At 34.8% G+C, this 20,572-nt stretch overlaps 1 protein-coding gene across 1 annotated transcript in view; it reads right to left on the reverse strand.

Annotated features, from left to right (window-relative positions):
- SNTG2 (syntrophin gamma 2) overlaps window positions 1-20,572 on the reverse strand; it is a 143,774-nt gene that overhangs the window by 52,967 nt on the left and 70,235 nt on the right. The window contains exons 9-10 of the mRNA XM_058834556.1: window positions 13,358-13,485; window positions 2,039-2,168 (exon numbers count right to left, since the gene is read on the reverse strand). Of these exons, the coding sequence (XP_058690539.1) occupies window positions 2,039-2,168; window positions 13,358-13,485 (258 nt within the window). The remainder of the gene's footprint in view (window positions 1-2,038; window positions 2,169-13,357; window positions 13,486-20,572) is intronic.

Consider the following 20,572-nt stretch of genomic DNA (forward strand, 5'->3'; position numbering starts at 1 on the left):
AGGAAGAAGCTCTGAAGGAATTATATATTCATTCCCTGATGTCAGTGTCAGAGGTATGATAAGAAAATAACAATTTTTTGAAATTATAAAACCAAGGTAACAAAAAGGATTCCAAATGGACTTCCAAGAAGCCTAATTGAAAGGCCCTGTCCTTAGCACATGGATGTCCTAAGCATGGATAATGGTCTGTGTTTTTTGGTTGCCCAGATTCACAGAGTTGTCCAGCCTTCTGCTATACTCCAGCCTCTCAATCCTCACCTTAAAAGTAGTTTGCAACAAAAGGGATTCTCACTGACTCCATCTCCCCTTTTAATGATCAATAATTAAATAAATTCTCTGGTCAGACCTTTCCAGTTGTACCACAGGCTACACACCTGACAAAACCTCTAAAGCTACTGTCTAAGCAAAAAGGTTAACGTGCTTCTTATATGAGCTGCATAGAGTTTACTTTTTAACTCACTAAGAACACAAAACATGGACATTCATCATGACTTGGTTCTCAAGCCCTTCCTGGGAACAGCCAGTTACAGGAACACCAGATGGACTATTTTGTTGACAGAATTCACTATTAATAGATAATGGAGAAGACTAAGTACTCAGTTTATAATAAAATATTGCTGCCAACAGGTTGCAGCACAATGAAGATACTGTGTCAGGACACTTAGTTACTGCACACAGTCCTTTGAAAAAAACAGACTAGCACCCTATGACTAACAAAATCTGCCTGCATTTATTTTTATTCTTATTCACTTATATCCTTGGAGTGGCTTTTATTCAGTTAATTTCTCTAGAAAGAAAAAAAAAAAGAAAAGCTTAGTAACTATGAATTGGAATTGCTCTAGAAATATTACCATACACTTTCTTAGAATTATCAAATAATATGTACATTATGTGAGTCACCAACTAGTATTTAAAAAGAATGCATCATAAGAAAAATGTCTTTTGACAAAGAGATTGCTTAAGCAATTGAATATTTTAAAAGAATTAACAGAACAAATGAACTATTATGATCAAATGAGATTCATGTTTTTTTGAAGACTAAGAAAACAAATTAAATATTAAGTCTGTTTTAACCAACAGAATTAAAGATTTATGTTGAAATTCTACACATTATAATCTGGAGACCTAAGCAACAGTCTGTTTAGAGTTTAAAGCACAAATAAAAGGTTACTAAATCATAATTTATGAAAAAAGTTACATACTTTACACACGTAGAGAAAAAAAAGATTAAAACCTGCACAGGCAATTCTTTCTTTTCTTATTGTGTTTTTATCACTAAATTTTATCATTTCTTAAAGACAAATATTTTTATTATTGTAGATTACTGAGTTCCCTATTTAGCTTTATGGTTAATTCTGTAATTATATAAATAATTTTAGCTCTTTGTTGGAATAATAAATGTGCTATCCAAATAGTAATTTTCTGTTTCTCTGGGGATTCGTTAATACTTGCAATACTTGTGCTTGCAAAGGCAGTTGTTACTTACTAATTTAGAGGAGTAATTTAAAATAGTATAAGCATCTTTATACTTCTAGGACATGAGATGGAATAATCTGACCTTAAATAAATCAACTCTTAAATAACTTAAAGATGTCGAATTACTGCCTCCAGTGAGCCTCAGAAAATTATACTTCACTATGAGAAGAATTTTCACATGCTTCACATGCTTGCTTCAAAATCAACAAGTGCTAATTTCAAGCACAGTTTAACTACAAAAATGTGAAAATGAAATACTAGGTCACATCAAAAGCTCTGTGAAATTACCAATATAGATAAATGTTTTGCCATAAAAATCTTTAAAATTATAAATGTAATCTGAGTTTCTACTGGTTTCTGTTCTCTGCTAATACTGCAAGCCTTGAAAACTTATTGATAGTTTTGATCAGGCAACCTCTCTCTGCTTTTTCCTTTCTCTTTTTCCACCCCATACACAAGCATTTTATATGTTGTTCTTAAAGGTGAATTGTTTCTTACCCTTTGAAAACTAGAAATAATTTTACAATAGCATAAACAAGAAAATATGCAGAAAGTAACATACATTTTGAAGTGTCAAATCACTGATGTTAGTTGACATTGCTCTCAGCCAGTCAGCACTCTCCTGGGCTGTATAAAACTGAAGTATCCCAGTACTAACTCCATCGAGTGCCAGCACTTCAAATGCATTAGATCTGCAGTAAGAAGAAATATATCCGTAAAGGAAGATATATCAGTTTTCTGAAACTGCCCAATATTTATCAGTTTTCAAGTGATATTTATGCCTTTTGACAAACTTCTGAGTGTTTAATTTGCCAATCAATTGAACGGCAAGAAAACCAAGGATAATAGGGCAGTAGCAAGAGCAACAGATACAGTAAGTACTTTCTCTGTACCAATATATACATGTGCTGATGATCATCTGCTTCCCCTGGGTATACATATGTTCATAATTACTGAACTTAAGATACTGTATTCAGGAAATATGCATTGGGTCTTTTTCAAAAAAACAAAACAAACAAACAAAAAAATAGTGTTTTTTTAAACTAAAATGTCGATTTTATTAATTGAATTTGACTTCATTTACTAGGAATGTATGAAGATTTAAAGCACTGTCTTCCCTAGCTTTCATTTGTTGGATTCCTAAACTTTCCCATGTAACATTCAAAGTAATGCTTACTTCAAGCACTTTTATATCATAAGACTTTGAAAAATATTATTAGAAATTTCTTTAAAAATTTTCCTTAGCCTTCTCAAAACAGCACTGGCACAGGCTAATGTCTGTACAATTGCACTTTATAACCTTTAATCAACTTTTATGTGTTTATAGCAACTTTATTCTGCAAATGCCAATGCTTTCCTTTCCTTACTATCTGCAGTAAGTTAGGCACTGTGTATGTACCTCTGAAATCCCTTGCATTTGAATGCTGGTGGGATATGCTTTTTTAATTTAAGATTTTCCAATAGGAACAAAAAAAGCTCATTAAGTAGAGGTACAAAAGTACACTGATCTAAATTTTAAAAAAGTGACGTACAATAGTTGCAGTAACTAAACTTCAGAAAGATATCCAGATTATTTAAATGCCTATGATGGCCAGGAGAATTAGATTTTAGTTATATACTATTGTGAAAGAACAATTATGATTATCTCAGTGATTGTTTATAAGTTTGTTTTGTATATAATATAGAGAGTATTACCACTACTTTCTGCATTTGTACATTATGTATTTATAATATGTATATCTGTATAATATGTTAATATTATATTAATTAATTATATTAATTAATATATGTTAATATGTATATATGCTATATTGCTCAATTTTTGGTACCAACCTAGAAGAAAGCCAACTACTGAATCAGAATACTGCTCTATGAAGTTGCTGTATCTTACTGGGGTTCTCTAATCTAAGGTGAAGACTTCTACTGCTTAATTGATGATATGTCAACATTGAAAATGACATATTTAATGTCATTAATGGGCAGTTATTCATTCTTGATTAACCAAAAAAGTTATTAACCTAACCTTGTCATTTGTAGGGAGTTTGATGGTGAACATGAATACTGAACTCTGTATACTTGCCAGAGTAGGTAATATAAAATACCCATCATACACAATAAGACAAAGTATCTGAATAGATGAGATGCTTTGCTTTTCAAGGAGTTGTAAAGCATTATATCTGCTGTTTTCAAAAATTAAGATGCTTGGCCTGGAGACTTAGGTATGTATCAGCTGATTGCCTGTTTTTTGTTTCATGACTGAATAATCACAATAACTACTAAAATTTGATGGCAATGGCTCAATTCTGTGTCACTTTCATTTCAGTAATATCTTTCACCTCTTCAGAAAGAAAGAAAAGATAAAATAAAATCCTTTTATTGCCTTCAAGTAAACTGAGTAAAATAATCACCTCCCAAGCATATTGTTCTTTTTACCTAAGGTTCTGACAAAGATCCCAACAGTGCTGTAACTTACGGTATGATCACTTCAACATCCCACTGAGACAGTGAGAATCTGTCAGCTCTTATGCATTGATACACATTGCCTGGAAGCAGACTCAATTTAATTCTGTGAGGAGAACCATTCACAATGCCCAGCCAGATACCCCATTCAGATATCAAAGCTAAGATGCTAGTATCCTTACACAGCAAGAAGACTATCCAGAGCATTCAAGAGAGGCAAGCAATAGTATGTGCTCCATGGAACCACAGGATGTCTAGATAGTAACTCAGCTTCAGCAGACACACAAAGACCCGAATGCCTTATCCCAGTGGCAGGAAGTTACCTAAGTGGCTGATGAAAGATCACAGAAGGGAACTCCTTGGCTAACAATTGATGCAATCAAAACAGGCAATCAAAATTTAAAAAAAACCCCAACTTTTATTATAAAAATTACCAAATATTTTATCATTTGAAACATGATGCTGGTGATAGAGTGGATTACACTAAAACTCCTGTTCTTTATCTTATTAAAACATGGCAATCAATTAGAGACAGTTAATAATATTCAATATTCATCTAGAGATCTAACACTTCACTAACAGGATTTTTGCACAGAATCAAATAGGGTGTGAGAGGTCCTGCAAGTCCTCTAGTCCAGCCTCCTCACTAACTTTCTTGAAATACGAATCTTTCCCACAGAAGGACCAAAACTGGACACAGAGGGAGCTATCTCAGGTGTGGCCTCAGGAATGCAAGTAGATGAGAATAGCTGAGAACAATCATTTCCCTTGCCTTGTTGACTATGTTATTGCTAACACAGTCCCTTATATGGGACTTCATCAGCAGACCTGTGCTCAGCTGATTCCTGCTCAGTGGGGAGACTGCCAAGATCCCCAAAAGCCCTTTCTGGAGCTTGTTTCCTTGCTCCAGCACACTGACACCGGGATGTCTTTTCTCAGAGCTCAGGCTGGTTCAAGGCTTCTGATGTGCCACTGGTAGTCACATTACCTGGCACATGAGACTGAGACCTACGGGGCACTGCTGTCCCCACTGTGCTGACTTGGCAGGAAGATGGTTTGGCCAGAAATCAGTTCAGTGTAAATGACATAAGACAAAAAACAGGCAGGGTTTTCAAAGTTTATATATGCCAGTCATGAAGTCTATGGTAGTAACACAGTGTTTTTGCCCTGAAATTTAATCAGCTATGATTGTTTCTTGCTTTCAGTTACAAAAATTTCTCTCTGAAGATCCTATAATATATTGATATTGTTCCATGTACCACACTGTGTTCTGAAAAGCATAGTGTACAGAATGCTACATGTAAAAACAGATATCCTAACTAAAATTAAAAGCTGAACAAAATAAATCCTAAGGCTTTTGTTTTAAGTGAAACAATCAAAGCATGCACCAAGATGGCACAGGAATTCATGAGAAAATAAATCCTACAGACTTAAATTACATACACTTCTCTGCCATTTCCTCAAAACAGAGAGAAGAAAAAAAGAGACACAACAAAGCACTATTCCTGTTAGCTGTCAAGGAGGAGCTTTTCATTTAATACCAAATAGCAAGTTTGAAAGGTTTCAACATGCTATAAAGTTGCTGTAGGCTTTTTATTTTCCTTGCTGGTTTGGATTTTTTGGTTTTGTTTTGGTTTTTTTCTGAGGCCCTAAGATAATTTTAAAACACAGAGGAAATTTCTACATCTTCCATTACTGCAGTTATGCTACTGACTACTGCAACTAGGACAAGAAATGAATATTTTCATTTCCTAAAAACTAGAAATTTGTGTTGTACTGCCATCATATTTCTTACCCTGCGATTTGTCTCCCTGTCTGTAACATAGTTTCCTTCAAGCATTTCCCCTAAGGAGCATGAGGCACCCTTTTCCATAGTCAGTATCTTTCTATCTGACTTTCATAGTGAAATGATGAACAGATCTGCATTCCTGGTCTCTTCAGGAGTTTGATTTATTTCTTTATTTAGGCATTAATTTCTTGTAATAAAATAAACACTACCTTTGTGAGTATGTCAGTCAGAATAACAGATGAGCATTGGTGGACTTTAGGTTCTCTTCTTGAAATTGACACCTTTAAACAAATATTATTAATTAATATTAAGGAAAATTTTCCATGCAAGCAGTTTGCACTATAGAGGTGTTAAATCCAAAGATTTCTAAGATAAAAAGTATTTTCAGTGCCAGTTGAAATGGGAAAATCGGAATTTTTGCTTTACTGGAGGTTAAGAATTCCAGCAAAGCATATTTTTATATTTTTTAGTATCTGTGGCATGTGAAACCATCTCTCTTAGACTTGTATAGGTATTTTACTATATAGATATTTCTACAAAAATCTAGATGTAGGTTTGACAGCATCTCTTTTATCTTTACTACCATACTGATACAGACAGACAGATTTGATCAGCTTTGCATCTTCCCAGATCTTGAATCAGTATTCCCTCCTGTTTGTATGATTTTTTGATGTTTGAGTTAGTTTTCATTGCTTTTGTTACAACATTTTCTTGTGGCTTGTTTATAGTATTACATGGCCCTCTTGCTAGAATGTCTACTTAAACTGAAGTTTTAAGGACTATGGATAAATGTGAGTGGAAATTCTCCAAAAATAAAGGATCTCAAATAAGGATCTGAATTACTTACTGTCATGTTAGAAATAATGGGATTTTGTATTGTAAATGTCACAGAACCTCATATCTTACAAAATATTTAAATGTGCACATATAACTGGACTATTAACAGAAACTTCATAGGTCAGAAGATATCAAAGCATTAAACATAAACTTGGACTGCATTTTATGTTTGTGGTTTTCGGGTGAAGATTTTGCTTCCAGTATTGTAACATTCATTTTTATTACACTTACAGCAATCAAATAGGAACTGAAGTAATACAGACATTTGTACTTCTAGAGATATTTTCTAACTGATGTGTCAAAACTACGGGGAAGCTCACTCAGGTTTTGTAACTCAGTGAGATTATGCAATTAATTCCTAGATGTTTTTCAAAATGGTTTATTCAATTTCTTAGTTCTCAATCTTTTTATCTAATTAAAGGCATTTTGTAAACTTACTGAAATGATAAATGGAAAATATCATTCTTCAGAAAAAATCTGTTAAGAAACCCGTGACCACATTAAAAAAACAATACACAATACTTTGGAGTAATTGCAATGGTCAGAACACCAAGAAACAGAAAATAACACCTAAGTCTAATTAAGTTTTTTTATAATTGGCATCATAGATACATGGGCTGATAGCTACTGGGCCTGAATTACTTTCATTCCACTCACTATTTCAGTCTTCTATATTCTAAATAAGCATTTTTTCTTCAGCCTCTAAACTCATAACGTTCAAGATGTTACAGCAATTCTACCTTTACTCAAAGCTCCAGTCAATATATTGTATAAAAATTATTATACATTACTATGCGTATCAGCTGTGAGGTCTAAAAATAGTTATCTGCATATCAATTCCATAACAAAAATGAAAGACTACAGTGCATCAGCTATGTTCTCCACCTTCTGAAAGACTACCTGTCTTTACTTTTCTATCTTAAAAAAACCAAAAAACAACAAACAAAAAAAAAACCCACTCCAAACTATAATATGAACCTCAAATTCCTTTGGGTAAGAAAAACTTGTTTATATTATTTTTCTGTTAAACTTACATCACATTTATTGACCAATTCAATTCTCAGCAGGAAAAAAATGTTTCTGTTGCCAACTACCAATTAAGAATATTCACAGCAATAGGATTATCACTACATTTATATTACCTGACTTCTTACAGAGAAAAATTACATTGATGGATTGGTGAGAAGTCTAGAATAATAGAAACAGTAGTGCTATATAATAAAGACAATCAAAAAAGTTACTGAACTGCTAAGGAATCAAAAAATTTAATTAGCATGCTGCATATATAAACAGACTATAATCATATCAACAATGTGAAATACACTAATTCGAGATGATTTCTGTAAATACAATGTTTAATTTATCATTGAGAACAGGAATGACATCTACTATGTTTCTTATCTTTCCTTTAAAATATTCTGAGAAATTTTTGTTTTGCTTTTGTTTTGTAGTACTGATAAACATGCCCAGTGTGCAGTATTTTCAGCCTTTCAGCCTTCATTCCTTTATATGGAAGGAAAATATCTATCCCATTCTCTACTGTTTCTGTTAATACATATGGTGTTAACAGAATTTAAAATATATGAAAAAAATATTTTTGAGTCATTATGTTACAGTCTAAAGACTTCCTGTGAAAAATACAATAAAAAGTCGAGTGAAATGTAGCGCCAAAGACAACTACTTTCTCTTCACATGAACAATGAATATGAATCAAACAGATATATGTGATCTTGGCCATCTCATGACACAGAAGTATGCTGAAAGTATGCCTTTGTTTTTTGGAAAAGCTACTGGAAAACTCAAGCAATGTACGGAAGAATTTAAACTTCTCAGTCTAACAGCAAAAGAAATAATAGCCTAATCTGATTAGATTTGCCCAGATTTGATCTAAATCACACTAAAAGTGTACTACAGTCTAACAGACAACTCTTTGTAACGCATTTCTAATTAAAAAATTAATTTTGAGCAAAATGCTGACATGCCATACTTTGTAATATTTTGTATCTTTTCAAAATAAAGGAAACAGAAAGAAGGCCTTTAGTAAAATATCTGACTCTGCCCAACCTTATGAGAGACAGGTTTTTTCTTCTAAGTACCATAAGTATGGTACTTGCACCACCAGGAAAAGAATGCTGAAAATATGAAACAATATTGAATATCAGGAAGTACTGTAAATGAGATCAGAGGAAATATCCACACTGGTAGATGGCAGTTTAGCACATCAGAACAGCAAAAGTGGTTGAATTTACAGGTACTATACATAGGCCTAACAATACTATGTATTTTTAAAAATCAGAGTACACTAACAGGAGTATGGTAAATTCTGCCATAGATAATTCTGCAAGAATTCCACAGGTAAAAAGATGTTTTTTACATCAGGAAAACAAAGGATTGAAGAAAGCAGAGTATGCATTTCCTGTGAGTAGATAGACAATCTTTAATTACCTTTCAAAAGCCAAAATGTGTTGCACAGTTAAAAAGTTATGTCACAAGCCAATGGACTATAAGTTATCTTTGACAGAAAGAATTGTATTGACCTCTCTGAATTTAATTCAGGTAAGAAGTAGGGAAAAAGACTTTTCATACGGTTCATCTAGCTGAAGAGAAGGCGAACAGCTGTGTATGTGACACTATAGATGATAGTTACAATACTTCAACAACTGACTTAAAAAATAATCTGGCTGTTCTGATGCCAGAGCACCTTTGCAAGACCAACTGAAGTAACTGTCATGGGTTAGCTTCACCTTTAAGACCGAGTAAAAAAAGGAAAGTTGAAGCTACTGGTGACTGATGGGAGTTTTTCTTCCTGACCAATTATCAGTCATTTTCAAGAATTGACAGCAGATCTGACCATTAAAAAGTGAATTCAACTTGTAAACACCCCCTTAAGAAGTACACTCAGAGCTCTCTCGTTCTCTTTTGTTTCCGGCTCTGGAGAGGTAACAAGCTCTGTCTTGGCTTTCTCCCCCCCCTCCCAGGCCCGGGACAAGGCCGCAGGGAGGGGGGGGGGGAAGGAGAGAAAAGCAGTTTAGCAGTTTAGTTTAATTTTCAAGGTCTGCTGCTAGACTGAAACTGGACACTATGAACTTTTGTAGCTTTCTTCTTTTAATTCCTTTACTACCTAGATAAACAACAGATTACTCCTTTTTCTTAGAACAGACAGAGAAAGAGAGGCAATTAACATGTAAGACATCATAAAACTACCAAAAACAGTGAAAAAAAGAGTTAAGTTTAAATAAGAAAGAGAGAAAAAGAAAATGCTTGTTGCTGAAAAGTCTTTCTGTTACAGCTATGGAGATGGACAGTAGTTTAAAGACTCCTTTAATTCATGACTAGAGTATGGGAGGAATAGAGTATTCAAAGTGTGGACTTCAAAGAAAAGGAGGATGGTTATGATGCTGTGAGTTGCTGGAACTTGCGAGTGAAGTGAAGATTTTAAAGCCTTAAAGGAGCCAAAGAGATGGCTGTTTTCCAGGAAGGCTCACAGAAACAACTGAAGGAGATATTTTCCTTTGAATCACTTATCCTTAAAAATAACATCCCTAGATTCAATTTGACCCATTGCACACCTCAGAATAGTGTGAGATGGGAGGAGTGGACTCTAGAAACTCCATCGATTTCAGAAGAGACTTCTGTTTCTCTACAAGGACTGATGAAAAGACTCTAGAAACTGAGACTGTTTTAGACCACCAAGATTGTAAAACTATTTTTTTTGTCTCTATGTTGTTATGTGTACAAAGAAATAGTCAATTAGTGAAAAGAAAAAGAGTTTTCTGAAAGTTTATTTTGGTATTCTTATTCTAATAGTTTGTTAATAAACTGTCTTTATTCCTTTTAAGTTTTAAACCTGTTTTGCTCTTATTTTAATCCATATCTCACAACAGAAAATAAGTAATTTTTGTTACTAGTTTAAAACCACAACAGTAACTTAGTGAAGAAAACATAATGGAGCATTGCAGCAAAACAGTTAAGAAAAAGAACATGCAGGAGACAAAACGTTACAAGTAAGGCAGACTCATGGACTCACACTACAGAAAAAACAGGCATGCTGTCAACCCATGTATGCAAGTAGGCTCCAAGTAGATATTCAGGGTATGGAAAAATTAGGAAATTGGTCAGAAGGGTCTGTGATCCATTCAGGGGAATGAATTCGGACTCATGCCAAGGGCTTTATACTGATGGCTGCAACGTAAAAGGGAACAGTTAAAATGTTGAAAATGGGATTTTTATCTAGACTGATCAGAGGTTTTATTTCATGCAAAGCAGGTATTTGATTTTAGAGAGCAATTACAGAAGAAAAATGTTGGACACTGCATATATGAACATGGGGAAATTCAAAAAAAGGATACAAGCTGGGTAAAAGTGAAAATACATACATGCATTTCACAGTAAGAGCAGTCTGGTGTCCCTCAGTCAAATAACAAAAACCTTTAGTAAGAAAATGGGAAACACCTCATCCACAATTAATTCAAGGCAGTATCGCTTTAATGCTCATATAGCTGCTTTTGTTGGTTCATCAAAACAAGCAAGGACCACTTTAGAAGGAAAGTATCATGGGATGTAGATAGGCTTTATGGAATTATTTCATCTTCCATCAGAGTGCATACAACAATAATAAAAACCCACTAGTAATTAAGGAGTGTAATATAAACTAAATATATATGGGTGTGAGATACATCACGAGAGAATGTCTCTTCAAGACTAAAACTGAAAGCACCAAGATCCTCAAATCTTACAAGAAAAATATATCTATGATGGGTTGATCTTGTGCCAGCAGCCAAGCATCCACACTGCCATTCAGTCCCTCAGCCCTCTCCAGAGGCATAGCAGAGAGAATATGAAGAACAAAAAACCTCATGAACACAAATAAAGGTAGTTTAATAACCAAACGGAAGAGGGGAAAAACCCCAACTAAATTACAACAAAGCAAGTGATGCAAAGGCAACTGCTCACTATCTCTCACAAGCAGAATGATGTCCTGTCAGTCTCTGAGAAATGGCTCTCTCTCTCCCCAAGCCCTTTCTGATCAGTTTTTATTGCTGAGAAAAAATGTTACACAGCATGGAATATCCCTTTGATCAGTATGGGTCACTGATCCTGCTTGCACCTCCTCTCAACTTCTTGCCTACCCTGGGTCTATTTACTGTGTAGGAGCAGAACAAGAAAAAAGGAAAGCCTTGATGGTGTGCAAGCAACCAAAATACTGGTGTGCTATTAATGTTGCTTTAGTCACAAACCAAAACACAGCTCTATATTGACCAATATAAAGAAGATAAGCTCCATCTCAGCAAGACTCAGTACAATATCTGACGGCATTTTACTTCAAAGAATTCTCAAAATGAACATGGAACTCTTTTGGGAACTGGAATCCCTTGGGATGTCTTCATCTAATGTGTAAACTGCACAGCACAGGAGGCAAAGTGCTTTAAATTATCAGTGTGATAACTGAAGTCAGAGGTTTAAATGTTCTATCCTCTTCTGTTTATCCTTTAGATTCTAGAACACTGATGATAAGTTGATGCCTAAATGTGAACCCTGAGATTTGTTTACTTAATTCAGAGAACGTCTAAGCCCTGAATGGTTGGAGGTCTGTGATAGATTGGACAAGGCTAGACATCACGAACTTGTCAGCTGAAATAGGAAGAAAGTGGTGGAGGAAGAGATGAGACACTAAGTTAAAGAGTATGAAGTGTTCAAACAAAGTCTGTGGAAGAAGCTAAAACTTTTCTGGAAAATTTAATATTCACCTGTGATGCTTTAACACAAAGTCTGGAAGAGGAGCTGCCAACTGCCTTAGAATATGAATTGCTGTAAGTAAAAGCAGCATATCTGTCCTACTAGGAAAAAAATGCTTTTCAGGTCATTTTTAGGAAAAATCTAGCATACATCAAGAAAGGTATTCAGATGAATTTCTGGTACCTCCTCATAGCAGGTGACCTGTATATTGATTCTTCAACAGAGATTCCAATTATCTCACTAATATGTAAATATAGGGCAACCCATAAAGACCATGAAAAACAATGACAGTGAATGAACCCCTGTTCTGATAAATATGGAGAACTGTGGACTTCTTGGACTAAAACTACCGGTAGATTTGAGGCAGTTGTACCACATAATGATTTGCAGAAAAAGCTTATGTATGCTGCAATGTGTTAAACTTTCTCAAGTATATTGAAGCTTTATTAAACTCCACTTTTGCTTTCATATTTCATGAAGCCCAGTAAAATAGCCTCTGACATCCTTTTCCACAGTTACTTTATAAACCATTAGTTGTGTCTCTGAGATGCAAAAAAATGCTATGATCAAAAATACAATATATTGTACCACGTACTTTGACAAAATCTTGTCAATATGACAATGTGACAATGACACAAGCATATCTATATATGATAGCACAGGCATGATGATTATGCACTGTGTTATCATTTTTAATGAAAAAGGAGAGTTAATTGACAATATTAGACATGGGGAATATAGAATTATCCTATTAGAGATACAGGAGGAAATGTAGTAGCTTCAAAATTAATTCACATAACACCAGGATTAACCTTTGTACTAGCTGCTGATGCTAACTGAATTCCCAAGATACAACAGATTATAGAAACATATTTGTAGGTGCTTTACCTTATCTCTGGTAATCACCATGCATACCATTAATCTTCGGAGAGGATGAACTGCATAGTTTTTAATAAGAAGAATTGCGTATCTCCACTCAATTCTCATAAAGCCAACAATCCACAGCAAAACACTATGTACAGCTAACTAACCCAATGCCTCCCCTTTTAGATTACAAACCTTAATTTATCTGTTCCAGTTTTGTACCTCGAGATTCGAGCCATCAACAGAGGAACTGATAAGGTGTCTAGCCAGCGCTTCTCGTATTTTGGTTCATTAGCTATGGGTGAAGAAGGTGATGATGGAGCCTGTGCAGAATAAATGAGAAACAGTAGGAGAGCTTATAAGACAATATAGTGAGAAACCTATGAATATGCATCTCTGTCTCTGTCTCAGAAGTGAATAATCATCACAATAAAAGTATTCAAGAAACTCAGGATGGAGTAGATAAATAAAAACCCATACGCTACCCATCTGGATATTTTGCTCTTGATGCAATTTCAGTATTACTTTAACATTAAACATATTTAAATTTTTGTTAATATTAATAATTGGTAATAGAAAAGAAAGAGTTTTCAGTCATAGATGCCATGATTTCTTTCTAAATGCAACATAATATGCATTTGTAGTTTAAATTCATTTTTTCTGTACAACTCTTTTGCATGCTTCCATCATCAGAGAAAAGGACATATATAATATCCTTGTTAAATACTACACTAGGAAATCTATTTGTGCATTGTGACTTTTAGCTATCATTTAACAGAATTAAAATTCTGATTTCTGTGTTATCATACTACAGATGGATGACTTTTGAAATTTTATCTTTGAAGTCTTTCTTCAAATGCCTCTACTGGAAAGACAAGAGTTGAGCATTTCACTCTTCTATAAAGATAGCAGTAAAATTTACACAAAGGAGGCTGAGAAAGATTCACAGACATACATACTTAGGCCAAAGTTAGGTGTTTGTGCTGTTTCTGAAACAAATTTTTTTATCCCAAACTGTGTGGAGAACTTTGCAGTAGAGAACAGAGCTGAAAGTTGCTTATTTTTATATGAGCTGTAAATAAGCACTGAGTAGAATTTATGAAAGCAAGGAAACCACAGAATGACCCAAATTCAGTTCTGTTCTGCCCAGGTGTTCAAAAGCCATAAAACTTACTCAAAATAAAATGCATTCTGGGAATTGTCTATTTCTTTTTTTTTTACTCATAAGGATTTTGGATTATTTTTTTCCCCCTAAAACTCTTTCTTATAGTCAACAAGAGCTGATCTTTCTATTTACTTCTTTAAGTAAATCAAAATAGTGAGTTCACAGTCTAACAAGATGACTGAGGCTTAATGGCTGAAGTACAATTTCCTAGTAAATGAAAAATTTGTAATGAAATTGCTGGAGCTGGTAACACTAAGGAATGTTTTACACAGCAATCTTTTTGGGGACAAAAATTTCATTTAGAATGTTTCCTATCCCTAGAACCATACAGCTTTCATTTGACTGAGATCTCCTGGTGTTTTTTACAGTATAAGTATTTCATAATCAAGTCCACAGACTAATTTTGTTTTATAAAAGTAGACACAAAAGGCTAAGGTTTCTTTTAAAATCTACAATAAATTTATTAGTATCACAATCAAGAATATGATACATATTACAGAATTCTACACAAACTGAAATAATTGGCAGAACGCCATGAAATCTGAAGTTGGAAAGTGTCCTGGAGTGACATTATGTCAATATAATCTAACACTGTCTGTCTGGAAACCAATTCCAATGCCTAGGAATAAAGCAGAAGGTAGCTTATTGCAGTCAGATATAAATACTTGATTATGATCACTGAATTTAATCTAAGAATGAGAAAATAAAGGAACATAAAAATTTCTGCAACAACCTATTGTTCCCACCGTCTAAACTCTCAAGATGCAGAAAACATCTAGACAATTTAAATATAAGAATCTATCTTTTTTTTATGAACTTTAGTTGTACTTCTTTTGTCAGGTTATTGAACAATATTCTGTAATATTCTAGGTAATTTAAGAGCATTTGGCAGGAAAAAAAAAAGTAGGTCAGGCAGGCAATTTAATGTTTCCATTTGAGTCCCTTATACTTCAATCAAATGCTTCAGTAGAGTATCAGTGAAAACAAAAAGTACCTCAATATAAGCAGAAGTTAGAATTTTAGAAAATGTACATCACAGCAATTCATTAGATTAATGACTTGAAGGGGGAAAAATGGCCAACATAACTTGGTCAAAAATCTATTAACCCTAAAGCTATGAAACTGAAGTATAGAAATATTTATGTCAAAAGCTAAACTGTTAAAAGTGCTGCAAACTGCTAAACCAAATGGGTTTTCCCCAGACAATTTCAAAGATGCTATATTTGAAAAACACAATAGAAGGAGTAATTTTTTTTTTTTCCCACAGTTCCAAACTACTAATATCTGCAATAACCCTACTGCGTGATCTGAGCATTAATGGCCAAGAACAGTAAATGGATATGAAGGGGTCAAATTAGTCTAAGTTTCAAATATGTATTTCTTATGAAGCCATACTCTACTAATCAGTTTATGGTAGAGCATAAAGTTGGAATTACCCCTCTTCATCTTCTTAAGGACAAACAGGGTATACATATGTCCATAAGACCATTGCATAGAAATAAAATACTATCATAGGACCAGAAGCTCATTTTGCTCTATTTAACCTATAATCTAGTAACATATCGATCTGAGATTCCTCTTCAAAACACATGGATAAAAATAAAAAACTAAGGAGAGAAACAAGTAAAAAAAAATAAGAGAAAGAGCTGTTGAAGGAGCTCATTATACTGAATGAGAGATAAAACTACTGCTAAAAATATAGTAAATATATGTATAGCAATGCACATGAAGAAAAGCAATATTAACTTTCCCCACACTGTAATGCAATATGAACAGGTGATCACCACTCAAAATTTAGATCTTGAAATTTAGACGTTGAACAGAATTGCTTTTGAGAAATTAGGTTAACAAAGATTCATTGGTCTGGAAAAGAAACTGCTGAGGGAATTGTATGACTGAGGTATGTAAAAAAGTAAATAACAGAGAAAGAGGTTAAGAAACAGTGGTTTACTTGTCATTTTTACATAAATAGCAGGGGTATTGATTACAAGTAAAAGACAGTAGGATAAACACAGAAATGAATGTGTTAGTCTACATAACAAACTGGCTCAGGAAGCACCTATGTCAGAAGTCACCAGAGGTGTAGGAAATATTCCCTAGAAATAACTGTACATATTTTTTCTGCTCTTGCATTCTCTTGAGGGCATCTGCTGGGAACAAGCTTTTGGGCTGGATGGTTTGTTGACTCAGTGTAGTGAGCTGGCTGACCTTCAAGACATTTCTCCACTATATAGCTGCTGCTGCTGATCTTGAAAACTCTTCACATCACTCCTCCAAAGCACTAAAATAGAGATCATCTCTGTAATCACAGCTCGATCATTTTATACCTTCAGTTTTCTGCTGAGGTCTCCAACAATTTTGCCAATTTATGCCAATTTTCTTGTAACACCTGCCCATTAAGGAATGGATTGAACACAAAAATCTCATTTTTGACAGAACAAGAATCAGGTTTTAATGACAGATAATCACTACCTACCTGGGATAGCTGTGTACTGTTGACCTGGAGGAGGGTCTGACTCTGTATCCTATTAGCAATCACTGACCTATGAATGACACTGTAGGCAAGTGCTTTAGTGCCTTCTTAAACAACTATATAACTACACGTTGTGGTGCAACCAAAAAGTCTTCCAAGAAGCAGAATAAGTCCAGAAAGTCCTACACTAATGGGGAGATGTAATGAGATGTCTCTATAATTAAGTTTCCACTAAGAACATAGGAAGGGAAAAGATACCAGCTGGCTGCAACTGTCAATTTTTATCTTTTTGTGACATATAATTTGCAGAATTTGGGAAACTCGGCTATTTTACCTTACTTTTTTTTAAACTGTCTTTGATTTTCAATCTTTGCAAGAAAAATACCATGTCATCAGAAGAAAGTCTTTCTGAACCCTCTCTAGCAATTTAACTTCCAGTTGCTGCTAGGGCCGTACCTTGAAAGCAGCCACAGTTATTTTAGGTTGATACAGCTTTTTCATTAAACATGGGCTTCAAGAAAGCTGAAGCTGGGTTAATTCACTTGGAATCAGAAATACTCAGGGTCACATTACTCAGCATGATTAAGCTTGGTTTTAAATGTATTTTTAATCTCTTTAAATATTACAGCGTCTGCTTTGCTGAAAGGCAGATGATGCCCCATCTTTGGAAGTATCCAAGGCCAGGCTGGATGGGGCTTTGACCAGCAACCATTCTAAATGCCATCATGTAGCACATGCAGGACAACTAGCTGATCAGGTACAGCCAGCATGGCTTTTGGAAAGGCAGATCCTGCTTGACAAGCCTGATCTTCTACTGCAAGACCAAGTGGATGAGGGAAAGGCTGTGCATATTATCTACCTGGACTTCAGTAAGGCTTTTGTTACTGTGTCCCACAGCATTCTCTTGGAAAAGCTGGCAGCTCATAGCTGTACTTATCACTGGGTAAAATCTGGTTGGTGGCTGGGCCCAGAGAGCGCTGGTGAATGGAGTTACATGAAGCTGGGAGCCAGTCACAAGTTGCGATCCCCAGGGCCCAGTATTTGGGCCAGTACCATTTAACATCTTTATTGGTGATCTGGAGGAAGGGATCAAGGGCACCTTCAGTCAGTTTGCAGAGGACACCAAGCAGGGTGAGTGCTGATCTGCTGGTAGGGTAGAAGGATCTGCAGAGGGATCTGGACAGACTTTATCCACTGTATGAGGTTCAAAAAGGCCAAGTGCCAGGTCCTCTATGTGGGTCACAATGATAACCTGCAGTGCCACAGGCTGAAGGCAGAGTCATTGGAAAGGTGGAAAAAGACCAGGGTGTGCTCTTTGACCCCTAACATGAGCCAGGGTGTGCTGAGGTGGCTAAGAAGGCCAATGGCTGGAGAAAAGCTCTAGGGGGTCCTTTTCACTCTCTACAACTACCTGAAAGGAGGTTGTAGCCAAGTAAGTGTTGGTCTCTTCTCCCAAATAACAAGTGATAGAACAGGAGGAAATGGCCTCAGTTTCACCAGGGTAAGTTTAGGTTGGATATTAGGGAAAACTTTCACAGAAAGGGCTATCAAGCATTGGAACAAGCTTATATGGTTGAGTCACTGTCCTTGGAGATATTTAAAAGATACATAAACAGGACACCTAGAGACATGGTTTGGTGCTGGACTTGGCCATTTTTGATTAAGCTCAGGTTGCACTTATTGATCTTAGAGGTCTTTCTAACCTAAATGTGTCTATGATTGTACCATTATATGAAATAAGAATCAAGTGTGATAGCCGTTAGGAAAAAATAGAACCTTTTACCGATAATTTGGAATTTATCCACTTTCTGCTTTAGAGGATTTAATATTTCAAAGTGCATCACTCTCATAAAACCTTGATCCTTTTCCATAAACATATATTTTTACAAAGCACATGTAAGAGGTATGACTAATCTTGATTACTGTCCTTGTTGACACTGGTTCAAAAAGAGATTATAATGATGATGCTGTTATTTATTTCTCAAAATAATTTTGGTAGTTTCCATTTTAGTGAGCATTGCTGAGAACTTCTGGAAAGAATATAAAATATCTCTCTGTAAAATATATATATGAAAATGGCAGCAACATTAATATATTTGATATTTATATTTTGATATATTTTCCGTGTAAAAACAACTCTGTGGCTCAAACTATAGAAACATTAAGTCATATAGTACCTCAAGTTGAAAGGGATCCATAAGGATCACTGAGTCCAAATCCCTGCCTCTCACAGGACTACCTAAAACGAAATCATATGACTAAGAGTGTTTTCCAAACATGCCTTAAACTCTGAAATGCTAAAATAGCTTGGTATAGCTTCACTGTCTTAAGCTGTAACTGAAAACACTGACCATTAAGTTTCAGTGGATTTCGTGACAATGAAATACTAGCTTTCGTGCATCTTTTTGATGCCAACTGGAATTTTTTTTGTCAAAGCTTCATTACTAAAAATGGTACAGCATGCTAAAAAAAAAAGCCTTCAATATAATAAGCTTTTAAAATAGAGAAGTTTGTCTTACACTTATTCTGAAAAAAGAGATTTAGTTACATAATTTCTTGCAACAACACCCAGCAGCATTCAACTCAGAGTGAACTAGATGTGTTCTCTCTACGGTTTTCAGTCTGGTCTGTGATTGAAATGTATGTATATATACATATATAGGTATGTATATGTACAAATATAGGTTGATTGATTTTCAGAGTATCAATGAACCAATCTGTCCTATGCATGGCTGAGCACTTACTAATACCGATTACAGGGACAGACAGAAAGCAGGGGCTTTATGTTGATTGGAGGAGAAAACATGAATGCTCCATTAAGCAGTAAAAGAGTCTCACATTAGCTTACTTTAATCACTGAACAACACAAATACCAAATGTTTAGCCAGGAGTAGAGACATGAGTGAAACTCTTGTGATGCCCAGCCAACAAAACAAATTATGGTGATATCTACTGTAAATAGGACTCAGAGCTTTCAACTTGTCTCAGAATTCAGAGGGATTTAATTACAGTATCAAAATACCTCTACATTCCTTTGATGCAGCATGAATTCAGGAGAGGTTCTGTATTTATTTATTTTTAATGGAATTTTTAGATGCAGGTGCACAATTCTGTGACAGTTTTAAGAATACAGTAATTATCTGGTAAAGTATACATCACCGAATCATTTAATAGATAAAGGCTTCTATAGAGGAAACATGCTCTTTCAGGTGAAATAACAATTTGGACTTGTAATATGATGTCTTCAAAATTCACTGAAAGCAGCACCTTTTAATTACACAGCTCTATCTACAATATTTTAATTGACAGATGTTTAATTAAATGGGAGGAGCATGAAAAAGCATGCAAAAAACTCTTCCTTTCCTACCACAGAAAAGAAACACTTTTAATTCTAATGCTGCATCAGATACATGTTTTTGAAATATAATGATTTCTCTGTAAGACATTTAATTCTTTTTCATTAATATATGAGTTTAGAGACTCTGAGCACCTAAACATGATGTTTACATAGAGCCTGTATAGTAGTACATGTTAGGGACTTACACTGCCTTATTCACTACAATAGCTATGCATTTAAATCAACTGGATTACTATTCTGCCAGTGAGGAAAAAATTAAAACCCTTTCAATTATATAAATTTCTCTAGAGGTGATTTACAATGGAAATGAATATTTCATTACATCTGTGCTGCTAGGTGTGAATACATTATTATTTTTTTAATGAACCAGTGGGGTACATGCCTGAATAAGATATTTTTAGAGAATACATATGG

Source organism: Poecile atricapillus, chromosome 3 (genome assembly GCF_030490865.1).
Source record: "Poecile atricapillus isolate bPoeAtr1 chromosome 3, bPoeAtr1.hap1, whole genome shotgun sequence".
Taxonomy (NCBI): domain Eukaryota; kingdom Metazoa; phylum Chordata; class Aves; order Passeriformes; family Paridae; genus Poecile; species Poecile atricapillus.